The following is a 14,355-nucleotide window of genomic DNA, read 5'->3' as shown; positions in this document are numbered from 1 at the left end:
CCATTGTGCATTCCGACGGACTTGGACAATTTCAGCAGGACAATGCGACACCCCACATGTCCAGAATTACTACAAAGTGGCTCCAGGAACACTCTTCTGACTTTAGACACTTCCGCCGGCCACCTAAATCCCTAGACATGAACATTATCGAACATATCTGGGATGCCTTGCAACGTGCTGTTCAGAAGAGATCTCTACCCCCTCTTACTCCTACGGATTTATGGACAGCCCTGCAGGATTCATGGTGTCAATTACCTCCAGCACTACTTCAGACATTAGTCAAGTCCATGCCACGTTATGTTGCGGCACTTCTGCGTGCTCGCGGGGGCCCTACGCGATATTAGGCAGGTGGACCAGTTTTTTTGGTTCTTCAGTGTATAAGCCTTGCTTTTTCCTGGTATGTAAAGAACAGATCAGACATCAACATTCAAAAATCTGGTACCCCTCAAGCTTGGTGGCATGCCTGCTAATGTGCGGGGGGGGGGGGGACGGTATATCTCATATTGAGAGTTTTGGCAGAAGTTGACTAGAAATCGATGTTGAAAGGGAAATGGCTAAATCATTAAATGTTCCAAAGAGTACTTTGTTCACCATAATTAAAAACCGTGATTCAATTATGAAAGCAGAAGAGTTAGGGTTTCCTTCTTCGCTGTAGTCGATCATGAGAAAGTAAATTCGAACAGTTGGAAAAAAAAGTGGAGAAGCTAAATTTTATGAGTTTTTTTTTTTAAACATTCGATATAACGACCTGCAAATATAAAGTCTGTTTTCCGTGGAACGAAGGGAGGGTCGTTATAAGGAGCGTTAACTGTATAATGCTACTTCCACTGAGACGTACAGTAAATAGCTGTACCATTATTTGGGGAGAGAGAAAAAAAATGAGTGTCTGAATTTTTTATGTAATATACAGGATAGAGAGATAGACCGAGATATCAAAGAAACATATATTTTTCTGGATATTATGATGAGGTGAACTTGGAAGGAAAAGTTGTCTTGTCTCCGCCGGGACTCAAATTCTCTTGTATATCTACTTTACAGCACACCAACTCCTGTCATATATTGTCAAATGGCACTTTTCAACCAATGGAGATGGGTGCGAAATTAAGGCATTAGCAGTGGTTGCCCCAGGATCGGTAGATAAAGAACTTGATTCTGATGTTCTTTGGTCCAATTCGAACCCATTCACAGTGTAAGAGTAATTCACTGTGTAACCTTCACAGTGGAAAAACGAGAATCTTACCACTGCGCTACTTGGGTGCCCTCTTACATACCAGGCAAGCATATTACCATCTACGCCACTGGAGACACGACCCTGCCTCTCTTAACTTCAAGAGGCCCAACCTCTCTGGGGACCATTTCCTGAAGGTAAGAGAGGCTACTAATGCCTCTATTCCAGTGCCTCGTGCCACAGCACGTGAAATAAGGAAGGCAGGGTCTTGTCTCCAGTGTTGTAGATGGTAGCATGCTTGCATGGTATGCAAGAGGGTGCCCGAGTAGCACAGTGGTAAGATGCTCGTCTTCCACTATGAAGGTTGCCATCAAGGTCCACGGTTTCAAATCGGGTCAAAGAACATTGGAATCAAGTTCTTTATCTACCGATCCTGGGGCGACCAACAATAAATGGTAACTTAATTTCCCACTCATCTCCAAAAAATTGAAAATTTCCATATGGCGATATATGACCAGAGTTGGTGTGCATTAATGTAGGTATGCAAGAGGGCCTGGGTTCGAATCCCAGCAGAGACAAGATGGCTTTTCTTTTTCACCTCAGCATAATGTTCAAAAAATATGTTTCTTTAATATACAGGGTGTCCTGAAAAGAGCACCCCAACTTTTTAAAATTGAATGTCTTAAAACCAGTAAATGATTAAAAAATTAATTATTTTTGTTCGTTTGTCAGACAGCCTGTGCAATGTTAACTACCGGGTAATAACGGAATCATGTAAATAGAGGTTGATGATTTTAATGATGGACAGTGTTACAGACATTTGACTTCAGTTGATTGTCAGGCGCAAATTGATATATATCCACTACAAGCACTCACACATCTTCATGTATGTATCTCAATCTCGTAATTTCAGTTTTCCAAAAAAAAATTGAAAAATGTAGAGTTAGCTATGCACATTTGAATATTGTGCTGGGCAGTGACATCTATTGATGAAATTTACAACTAAACTCAGGGAAGCGAAATTTTACAGGTGGTCTGACAAATAAGCGAAAATTGCTAATATTTTATCATTCACTGTTGTTATAAGATATTTAATTTTAAAGTTGGTAGTCACCCTTTTTTCGGACACCCTGCATACTCATAGAATATTAATCTATGACAGGGTTCTTAACCAGGGGTTCACAGACCCCCCTTGGGAAGGTTTCAGCAGACCCGTTAGCTTGGAAGAGAAAACAATGTAACTCTTACTATTTTTACATTATTATATGCCAAATCTTATTCTGTTATAAGGGGTCTGTTACATTCATTTTATTGTCACGGGTAAGTCTGTGGCTTTTAATCTTGTAGTCGCAAAGAGTCCAGGGAATGAAAAAAAAGTTAAGAACCCTGATTGTGTGTATAACCAAGATAGGACAGACCAAGCTATCACAGTCTGAAGAACTCTATAGCTCCTTCCCCCCCCCCCCCCAAAGACAAAACTGTTTTTATGAGGCTCTCCTTCCCGGCTAAAAATACCTGCTACCAATTTGCATACTTACTCTTGAAAAATGGAGCCAGATCTCATTGTCATGAAACTGCCCTCTGCTCTTGGGGGGGGGGGGTCCCGACCAGATTGGCCCATGTGTTAAGATGACACTGGACCAAGCGTGATGGTTGTTACACACATTACAGTGATTTCTTCTTCTTTTTCTCTTTCTTTTCCATTTTAGCTTGTCGGGGGAGAGAGAGAAAGAAAAAGGGGGGGAAAAGATGTAATCTCATTTAATTGCCAGTGATGTCAGCAGGAATCATTTAATGTTCGGCAAGGTAGTTATTTATAGAGGTTGGATGAAGATGGGAAGTGTGGTGGTAGGGTAGGAGAAGTCAAGATTGGTACTTGGCCATCATTATCATCAACCCTTGGCATGGTGACAGCTTGGCAGCACACACAGACATTTGCCAGCTTGGAATGGAAACTCAAATATTTAATCTGTTCAGAGTGCTTCCAAATAGGTTTTTCGTGTGTGTTGAGTGTGTGCATTACATTTCTTTATGGCAATTATGGCATCATCATCGTCCTCGTCGGACTCATCGGCTCTCACCTTGTTCCCATATTCTAGGAGTTGTTGCGCTACTAAATATGGTGATATTGATTGTGTGACATATAATCTTGTTTGATTATGTTTATCTGTATTGTTTTTTATTTACATTATATATTTTTGTGCTCAATTTATTCATTTATTTATCTTAGTTTTTGAAAAATTTGCAAATTTTATTTATTTAATTGCAATACTTTTTCGGCAAATGAAGCTGTTGTCTTAAAATAACTTTCTATTTGGTTATAATATTTTTTTCTTGATTTTGCAAATACAGTGGATAAAATCAGTGGTTCTTAACCAAGAGTCAACATACTCTTAGGTTGTTCTTGTAGAGGCCTTGGGAGGGGGGGATGTGGGAGGTTTCAGGCAACCCTGATAACAAAACAATTCATTGTCCTTACATTATTATGTGCTGAATATTATTCTGTAAAGGAGTCCCTGGCCCATTAGGATAAACTTGTATCCGGCCCATAGATCCGAGCTTCCCCCCCCCCCCCAACATTTGCCATTTGCTACCATCTCCATAGTAACCTATGAAAATGTGTTAGGTTTGAGCCTCCGTCCAATAATTTTGAACCCTCCCAATATTTCCAATAATTTCACGCCTATATCCCGGCCTTCATCTCAGTGGCAAAGGAGGTATCCCTGACCTTCGTCTTAGGGGTCATACACATTGGCGTACGTAAAGGGGGGGTTTGTGGTTCTAAACCCCTTCCCCCCAGCCAAGATTATAGTGTTATTTTGCAGGAAAAAACTTAACCCCCTTTCGAGAAAATTCTGCGTACTCCTATGGTCAAACAAGTATTACGTCAGCAGATTTTTAGCATTTCTTCCCCCCCCCCCCCCCCGCCTTCAGTAGAAGCCAACAAAACTGACACCCCGTCAGTAAAATTTGTCATCTCTGCCCCCTCCCCACTTCCTAATGCATATTGGAATCTGAGATGTACATGGTGGAGGAACATGAGCACCCTATGCCCCCCCCCCCCAGCAATAAAAAAAAATTTTTTTAATTAAAAAATCGGAAGATTTTGTTAATTTCAATGCTATGTCAAAGCTAAGTACTCAAAATTTCTCTAAAAAATTTATTGCAACTCACCCCCCGAAGGCAGTGTTTCCCGACCGGTGTGCCCCAGCACATCAGGGTGCCGTGATATCGGCTAAGCAGTGCAGTACGATATTATGAAGATAAATAAAAAATAATTACACATTTAAGGTCTTAAAATAAATTAAGTCGAATTAATTGCAGCTCATGATGTCACTGAAGAAGTCCATTCCACCTATAGTCATTTTATATACTGCAAAAAAAAGTTAAGATACCCCATGTGCTGGCCTACTATATCCAATGGCTGCAGGTTAAATGCACTTCTTTATTCATGTCGCATGGAGGCCTTCTGTTATAGATAGTGTTGGTTCAGCGCACACGAGCTCTAAGTAGCTCTAAGGAAAGAGGGTTCATTGACTTTGTACTTTAATGGTCTAGGGCACTCGCCCGGCAAGTAAGAGGACGTAGGTCCGATTCCCCGCAGGACAGTTGAATTTGCTTTCTTGCATTTATCATCACACCAGAAAGCTGTTGAAACATTTGTAGTAATGGCAGAGTGTGACATCACCTTCGAATAAGCTAAAAGACCTCATTTGTCAACACATTGCAAGATGCAATAGATATGTACTTTCCATCTCTTTCCATGGAGAATCTCGACTGGGTTGTCTCACCATTTGATTTCGCTGACAGTGCGGAGGAAATAAATTTCATTGCTCACGAATGAGATGAATTTATTGATCTTTGCACGTGATTCCACACTCAAAACTAAGTTCAGCAAGAGAGAGTCATTGGGGGCTGCTTTTTGGCTTGGGACTGAGAGAGGAGTATCCTAATCTAACGATTAATGTACTTTTTGGGTGCTGGAAAAGTTGAAAAAAAACATTGTTTTTAAGACGGTTTTCCCTGAATAAAAAAAGTGTTCTTTTTTGTGATCCTAAGAAATTTGTCTGGTGCCGTAATTTTTACTTTACCTCACACCATCTCTGGTCATATCGCCATACAGCAACTTCCTACCAATGGAGTTTGGTGGAAAATAAAGGCGCCATCTATCTTGGTTGCTCATGGCTCAGTAGATAAAGAACTTGTTTTCTATGTTCCTTCCCCCAGATTGAACCCTGATGGTAACTTTCATTACGACCTGAGCACACATGGCCAAATTAATGAGTCTACAGTGTACCTATATCAATAAATTTCCATCTGTAATGAGAATACTTTTTTAATTAATGTTTTGAGTAAAATGAAATGTTTCTTATCTGCCTTGTGTGATAGAAATAGGATGAATTCATTGTTATGGTTGTCGATAATAGCCAAGACAATTTTTTAAATTCTTTCCTTCTTTTTTCATCATGCTTAGATGTGTTGGTGAGTTTTCTAACTGGAGAGAGTAAACTAGAGCAGTTCCTGGAAGAATTTCCACCGATCGAATGCAATATAAAGAAGGCCAAAACCGAACTAACTGAAGCAAAATGTTACCTACAGCAGTGTATTACCGAACAAGGAGCGAAGGTAATTATCATCTTCAATACGTAAAATCATCAAACATGTAGTTTAGTAAATTCTGTCTAAAGACAGAAGCGCACTACACTGATGTGACGGGATTCCGTGTCATGTCAGAGACGTTGTGAATTCTGATTCATGAAAATTCTGTGATATGGGAATTCCATGTCACATAATTTTCACATCACATAATTTCCGCAATGCATAGTTCACGACATCTCTGACATGACATGATTATCGTGTTGCGTCAGTGTAGTGTGCGTCAGCCCAAAGACGCGTGCACCATATGATATAAGAAACTTGTCTTGAACAGAATCGAAAGATAGTCTCATAAATCACGTCTTTTATGCTGTTATCGGTCTATTGAAAATTAACGTATTTAATATAGCTTCATAGTAGTTACTATTAGCTATATGAAATATAACTATGAGCTTAGTAAATCATAATGAGTCATCCCATATATATATGCATGAAAGTTATGATCGGATTATCTTTCAGCTGGGAGTGATGCGAGATGCTCACCTTCTGCTCGCAAAACTTCTCTATGCCCAGGGACTATATGAACAAGCATTGACTCATCTGGGTAAAGGTGGTCTCGATAGTCTGACCGAGAAGCAACTGAGCAATCGAATCATGAAAATTCTTGCAGAGTCATTTGCTATCAAAGGTTTGTTTTCTATATTTTTTGTTTATATCTGTTTGTTTGTTTCTGTTTGTTATCCTAACCTGAATGAATCGTAATTTGTTTAAAACTAATAGATTCAAGAATAGCAGAATCAAAACATTAGTAACTTCTTAATTTCTGACTATCAGACCATAATAAGCATGAAAATATTAATGAGTCCTCATCCGAAACAAAAAAAAATCGGATAACATAAAGGTACAATTTCATCTCTTTCCCCAACATGCATCAGTTCAGTCTCCATTGCATCTGGAACATATTAAGGTTCATGGTCTGAACTGCACTTATGAGAGTGAATAGGCTAGTAGAGGGAAAAAGAATATTTTGTTGAACTGAGATAAGACGGCTCTCTTGGAATGGAAATGGGCTGTAACTGATCTGTACGAGATAGACCCTGAGTTCATTAAATCAGGGGGTTCACTCAATTTTAAATTCAATATAACGTAGCTACCATGTCTCCTAGAGGCTTCTGAATTTCTACTACATCTCCTGTACTCCCAAAAAATTCATGTATCTCCATATTCTTCCGAATTCAGGCTGTGATTGCAAAAAATTCCTACTTTTAGGGGGGGGAGAATTTATTCTTGAAAAATTCACTCGCAGGGAAAAGCTTGTTACTCATATTTTCTTTTCCCCAAAAAGACTTCATGTGCATAATGTTTGTCATCACGATTAAGTCAAATCACAAAGAAATGTTTCATATTGGTTGGAAAAGACTAAATTCTCCAAAAAGCTAATGTCGCCCCCTCATCAATCAAATTAATGAGATGACTTGTATCCTTGTATCTGGGATGATTAAACATTCTGGCTTTTGTGCTTTCCTGTGTTTGATGGTGGTTTTATTGTTGACAATTTTTAGCTCCATAGTAGTCGGGTTGTTTAACCTATTATTGGGTGACGATTTGTTGACTTTATCGCAATAAGCATTAGCTAGTATGCTTTTCCTAATGCTGATCGTCCGCTGAATAGTCCTAGCAGTCTTGCGCATACACATGACTTGTTATCGCTCGTTGTAATTTTCACTGGATGACCAGCTGAAAAGGGGAAAAGTCTACATGAGAATCTCGCATGGTAGTGCATAGTACTGCATAGAAGCATTTTTCTACCCCATTACAAAGTTATGTGCATGTATTGTAATGGCCTCACACTGTAAGGGCAAAGGTTTGATACAGGCAGATCAATGATGGTTGGCTGAAGTTGGTTCTCGAATTTCGAGGCACAAATAGCAGTTGGTATCCCCTTTAAAACAATTCCATTAGCACAAAGTGTTATAGCAAATATTGAATTCTGTTAATTTCATATTCTTATTTTTGCTCTTTCTAAAAAATCCATCTAATATTTCAAGGGTTATGTCTTGAGAAAATGCCCCTTTGGTCCACCAGTAAGTACAAAGTAGCGGAGAGAGAGGAACAGATTCTTTCCTTCCTGGTCAAAGCAGGTGATCTGGCTCTGAGATATCTGCAGGAAATGGAACGTGCTCACGGACTCATAGGTGGCACTATACCACAGCTCACATCAGGAACCAACATGCAGACTTCATCTGCCTCGCCACTTCCCCCCAGTACTGAGTATCGGATAGGGCCAATTTTGGAAACTGCATTACAGAGAGCTCCGATATTATACATCAAAAGTGGGTGAGTATCATATTATAACCGATGGAATTTTGATTCGGCTCACAATGTTACTATTTTTAAAACTGTGATTGCTGAGAATCTCCTATTTTATTCTCATCTTTCTATCATTTCAGTCAATTACCTAGTGCAATAGAGCAGTATAGAAAAGTACTTTTCGCCATTGAAACAAGCTCAACACAGTCTTTAAGACAGGTGAGGATATTGATATTCTTTCACCAGTGTTAAATTTTAAAATTATTCTTAAAAAAAATATCAATTAAAATTCACTTTATTTCATCTACAGTAGTCTCGATAATCTGAGGGGAATTGGACCAAAGCCACCTCGAATTATTGAAAAACAATAAAAAATGCTTTAAATGTTGGTTTTACTTAAAAAAAAAAAGACAAGCAAAAGCAATGTTAGCATACTTACTATATTTTTAATTCTTGAAAGGTATAGATGCTATATGATGTGTTTTTTTTTTTGTTAATTTGAAAAGGACATGAAGATGAGTGAGTGATTGAGAGAGAAGAGTTGGTGATTGGATCAATGGTGAATGGCTCTAAAACCCTGACAGCTTTCAACTGCCTTTGTAATGACTTTACGTAAGCAATTGGGGGGGGGGGGCAATGCTATTGTCCACCATTACGAAGAAAACTGTAAAACGTACTCCTCTTTCTCAATTATTACTCTCCCCCCCCCCCCCCCCCCCCGAAAGTTAAAAAAGTTAAAATGATCTATGTCCATTCAACAGAGTCTAATATTTTATTACACCAATTACCCAGTAGAGGGCTGCGGGGCTGCCTAGTCCCTTTCAAACTGAAATTACTATATAATCTGTACATATTGTGTAGTATTCCTGGAAAAGTGGGTTCTTGGAGGAAAAAAAAAGAAAGAGGGTCTCAAGAAGGAAATTTGAAAACTTTCAGTTCCTCAGATTATCCGGAAACTTTTAGGGCTCAGATTTTCGAGACTCTACTGTGTACTACTGTAATATGGCAATTGAGTAAAAATAAACAACTTTCAGAATGTACAACTGTTGTCAAACACTTGAAGAACTACAATTTTAATTGAAAAATGTTGTATGACTGTAACAAAGTTTGAAACTTTGTGTCTTACTGTGATGGTAAAACAAGATACTGCTGTACAGTAAATTCCCAATTTAATCTACTAATTGAAAGAGAGAAGAGACTCTTGTTGTGCATCATGACTTTTTTTTTTTAAATCTCTGCAACATTATATTACTATTGAACCACACATTCATCTTATCCATATTCCTCTATAGAATTTCTAATGAATGAGCTGGCTACATGTTGGAATGTCCATGTATGTGTTGTGAACCTAACGTGAAGTTTGTTTCTTAGGAATGCTTGTTATGTGTTCAAATAGTGTGCGGACACCTTTCTTCCAAATTTGAAAGAAGACAGCTTAGTTGGTTTATTTTTTGCTGGCAGTATTATACTGCAATTTTATCAATCCTAAAGATGATTTTTTTTTAAATTTTAAATCCTTATGTACGTTTTGGCACACAATGGATGCAGTCGTCATAGGTGAAAGAAAGGGAAAAAAAGTGACCATAAAATCTCACTTACCTGGGGTTCCTGTGAGGACTAACCTGATACTTGTCACCTGGAGAGGTGCGCCATGTGGCCACAGGGCCCAAGAACCACCCCTGGCTGTTTGACTGTTGTTGTTGGGATATTACTGTCTGAGAGCTACTATAATAGCTAGCACGCTTGACTTTTTAAGTCATTTTAAATTTTCCAAATATTGTTCTTTGAAATGTATCAGTGCTACAGTGTCAGGACAGTTAGCATAGATTTAATTTCATTTACTAATTTTTTTTCAAAACCATTGCTGTAACTACAGTAAATAATATGTTACAATGAAAAAAAAAGTTGACAATTTGTCTACAAATTCTCTTTTCATTCTTTTCAACCAAAGAAACTCTTTTCCTAAATGAACTCTTTTCATTGAAGAAATTTTCTTCTGCAGATTATACGCAGCAAATTATTGTACACATTATGACTCCTTTTAAATATTCAGTAGTCCTTTTAAATAGTCCTTGAAATTATGCCTTTAAATATGGAATTCAGGGCTCCCATTCGTTCTACTTTTTACCAAATCCTATCGACAAAATTTGTGTAATTGATTTTAATTGAGCAGGAAACTATTTATATATTGCCAAATATTACAAATGTTGGAGAATGCAATTAGTGATTCTGCCAAAGCAGAAATTGTATCATTTTTAAGGTAATTTGGAGGAGGGGGGTGTATGTGGACCATTTGATTGATTAATTTTTCATTTGCTTAGTTTGAGGGTTCAACAAGTATAGTAGTCATTAAAAACTTCTGTCTGGATGGAAAAATGATTTTGTATTTATTACTTTATGGTCTTGGACAGTAACTTTCATCATTCAAAATTATGGTGCAAATAGGTGAAACAACAGTTTGCATTTCAAAGCAATTGGATACATAGGCGTATTCTAGATTTGGTGATTCTGATGCTACCCAATAGCATTCAGTTGTTTTCTGTATTTTTAAGGCATGAAGAGACATAAACAATATTTACAATGCTCAGCAAAGAGCTAGAAATGGAAGTGCTTCATTTGTCAAAAATTATTAAAATGATTAAACTGGCATTGAACAGTAAAATGTGAACAAAACAGTAAAATTTAAAAATGATGAACAACGCAGTAAAACTATCTGGTTCACCTTGCCTTATTTACGTTGGATCTTGTAATTTACACATTTTGCATTGCGCTTTCGAAAGTGGTCTCGAAGTTGCCTCATTCTTAAAAAACTTACGTCTTCGAAATTTGCTGTGCCTTGTCGAAGAGAGTTGACAAGCTCTTCACTTTGGAAAACTCCAAAAAAGAATGTAATATATATGAGGAGAGACAGCAAAGAATTATCTGTGGTTGCTAGTGCACTGTTTTGGCCAAAAATTGGTTTTGTAACCAAGTCATTTGTCATTTTGTTTTGGCTTGACTGAAATAGTGCTGGGGGGGGGGGGGGGGGGGGGGGGAGTTAATTCAAAATTAATTTTTTTTATTATTATTTTAATTATTTTTTTAGGAATTTTTTTCCATTATGCTATGATTATGTTGTCTAAGGGGGTTACCCTCCCCCATCCTACTTTTTAGTCCTGCGATTTTCCACTTTTTCTCATTTTTGAGTGGGGCCCTGGGAATTCCATAGAATTGAGACCTATTAAATTGCAGGTGTACTGTATCTGTACAAGGAATACTAAGAAATATTTAAAAAAAAAATAGTTGTAAAACCACAAAAACAAATTTAGGAGGTGTTAAATGTAACAAGTACAAATAAATCTGACTGATATTGCTGGAGAGAATATGTGCTATATTTACCCTCTGTTTATGTGTTTGTCAAATTCATTTACAAGGAGCAGATACAGCTTCACTGTTGTTTTTGCAAGTACAGTGATATCTTGGCTAACGAAGACAGAATCACATTCATTATTCAAAATCTTTGTTAGGGCTGTTCAAGTATTACATCTTGCATCAGCAGATTTTTACCTCCCCCCCCCCCCCCCGACAGTTCTGCCCCTACCTCCTAATGCATATTGGGATCAGAGAGATGTTCGCACACCCCTCCTCCTCAGAGGATCAAACTTAATTTTTTTAATGTAAAAAATATTTTTAAATTAAAATATCAAAAGAAAATACCTTTATATGTTGTTATAATCAATTTCTGTTCATTTTAACGCTATTTGAAGGTTAATAACTCAAAATTCCTTAATTCTAATCTGGAAAAGATAAGTTCTTAGAATGTCCAGACTTCTGTTTGGTATCAGAAATCTTACCATATCTACTGAAATCATTGAAGTCTGTGGCTTTTTATCTATTTTTTTCTTTTTATCTTATTTTTTTAAGTGCATTTTCCCTCAGCTCAATCATCATTCCACATGAAATGGCTCAAAATCTTTCTGAAAGAGAAAGAGAGGTGTGTCTGGAAAGCTTTTTCAAGGTGGAAATAAATTATTCTTACTCGATTAACAGTTACTTATTGAGTTCATTTTAATTAGCACAAAAGTTTTAGCTCACTACACTGCTGTTTTATGTTAGAACTTGCATCCACATGAACTTAAATATTTGTTAGCTGAGGTATCCCTGTAAAAAAAACTTAAATTGAAAAGAGGAGTTTTATCTGTTTTTATTTCTCATTCGATTTAGACAATGTCAAGGCAACTTGCTGAAGTTCTAATAAGAGGAGTAAGCGAGAAAAACTACAAGAAATATGCTATTAAACAAGAGAATAAGATCATTGATAGCCCGTGGAAACCAAAGCGTTATGTTGGTCAAAGGTAATTCATCACTGATGTACGGGAATTTGTGGCACATGTCTGTGGTGAGATGCATGTATTAACATTATTTCTATCTTAAAAGTCTGTTTCTGTTTTTTATTTTTCTAGTCTGTTCATCCCTAAAGATGAAAATGAAGAAGTCCTGTTGCTCCTGTTCATCAGTGAAGCTATGGTAATCATTATTTTGCCATTTTCATATATATATCTATCATTTATGTATACCTAGTTCGACTGTAGTTTGTTTGTTTTTTTCTTTCATGTGAATTAATAGTGGTTTTTTCCCCCCCACCACCCTCCCAGGCTGTGCGCAATGCTGTTCTAGATCTTTCACCGGAATTCAGAGAAGCCAGGCTGCATTCATATCATAATGTTACAGCTGTTTATGACTTACTGACACTTGCTTTGGCAAGGAGATCTCAATTCAGCATACTCGCTGAGGTTAGTGAGATTTAAGCATGGCTTTTCCCCCCACTCTATTTCATATTTTAACATGAGTAATGATAATCACTAATACATTAAATGAAGAAAAATTAAATTAAAAACCAATAGAGTGCTTTTTTTCAAGCAATGTTTCTCCTTTCGAAGTGAAATTATTGACAATACAGTAGAACCTCGATAACTCAACATTTATTATTCTCATGGTTGGCATAATACTAAATTCAGTGGGGAGAAACCTCTTTAACTCGACACAAGACAGCTAAACCCTACTTAAGTGGACTGTGGTTCGCATTGTATTAATCACAACTAATTTTCCAAAATCTCCCATGAACAGTTAATAAATTTTCACATTTCTCTTGTATATTTCAACAATTCTTCGTTTTTTGGTCGAAAATACTTCTTTGGAGCCTGGAAACTCAAACTGTGGACTATGAAAACCACAGATAAGCGCAGATGATATCTGAAATTTTTTAGCGAGAGATGGAATAAGCTAAAAGGGGTTTTTATATCAAAAAAAATAAACATTTCGAGTTTAAAAAATATGAAAGTTTTCTTAACTTTTGGCAATTGCACTGCTAATTTGCAAATAACAGATATTTTGATACACTTATGATTTTTTCATCATAATTCAAGATTCAAAAATTTTAGAAAATTTCAGATAATTTTTATGGAATGGAATTGTTCCACTATATGTATATAAGTACATGTACATGACATAAATGATGTTTAAAAATTAGGAGAGTGCAATCGAATGAAACCTTGCTAACTTGACATCCACTTAAGTTGACATGTTCAGCGATAGTTTTGGGATGTTGAGTTACAAGGTTCCACTGTATTTTCAATCCAACTCTATTTTACTAAAGTGAATGCAATTATTTTTGTATCTCATCATGTGAATGATTTTGCTCTTTGTTACAGTCTTTTGAACGTGCCATGAAATTTTCATTTGATGAACCACACGTTTGGTGTCAGTTTGCTTTGTCTTTAATTTCTTGTGGACAGGTAAGCGTTTTCTCAGGCTTGTACTTTTATACTGGCTCATGCTGCATATTTTTAAAATATAATACAATAAATGTCTTCTGGTAACCTGGGATAGACTTGAAGGGCTAAGGCCACGATTTCCAATATGGGGTCCACACCCCACAGCAGGAGGGAGGGGGAAGCTATATGATTTTTAAGAGGGGCAATTTGATTTTTAATGAGAGCAATCAGGATTTATGAAATTTTATATTTGATGAAAAAATAATTTCTCAGAATCCAATGGAAAAAATATTTCAAAATTAATGGAAATTATATAATATTGGATAAATATATAATAAATGATAAGGAAATAAATTAAGTATCAATGAAACTTAATATTTAATGAAAAATAATTTCAGAATTTATGAAAAATCATTATTTAGTTTAAAAAAATGATCTCAGAATAAATAAAATTTTCCAATAATGTAAGGCTCCCTTATTTGATTCAAACTCTGGGTCCTTTTGGGTCCAACCATTAAGATGCCACTG

The 14,355-nt window shown here is 36.8% G+C and overlaps 1 protein-coding gene across 2 annotated transcripts in view; it reads left to right on the top strand.

Moving 5' to 3' along the window:
- The window catches only part of Ttc7 (tetratricopeptide repeat domain 7), a 30,510-nt gene that overhangs the window by 3,257 nt on the left and 12,898 nt on the right, over positions 1–14,355 (top strand). Inside the window, exons 1-9 of one of the 2 annotated variants that reach the window (XM_089237808.1) lie at positions 3,165–3,290; positions 5,643–5,794; positions 6,284–6,452; positions 7,813–8,101; positions 8,215–8,293; positions 12,278–12,408; positions 12,517–12,580; positions 12,709–12,846; positions 13,765–13,848. In XM_089237808.1, the coding sequence (XP_089093934.1) occupies positions 3,200–3,290; positions 5,643–5,794; positions 6,284–6,452; positions 7,813–8,101; positions 8,215–8,293; positions 12,278–12,408; positions 12,517–12,580; positions 12,709–12,846; positions 13,765–13,848 (1,197 nt within the window). In that variant the 5' untranslated portion in view covers positions 3,165–3,199. Of the gene's footprint in view, positions 1–3,164; positions 3,291–5,642; positions 5,795–6,283; positions 6,453–7,812; positions 8,102–8,214; positions 8,294–12,277; positions 12,409–12,516; positions 12,581–12,708; positions 12,847–13,764; positions 13,849–14,355 lie in introns of those variants that run through there. The other variant, XM_089237807.1, reaches the window with a different exon arrangement.

Source organism: Pholcus phalangioides, unplaced genomic scaffold (assembly GCF_987345545.1).
Source record: "Pholcus phalangioides strain wild (caught in Gottingen) unplaced genomic scaffold, Ppha-v1.0 ptg000010l_1, whole genome shotgun sequence".
NCBI lineage: Eukaryota > Metazoa > Arthropoda > Arachnida > Araneae > Pholcidae > Pholcus > Pholcus phalangioides.
Note: the sequence above shows the minus strand (reverse complement) of the source record. Positions and strands in the feature narration are given on the sequence as shown.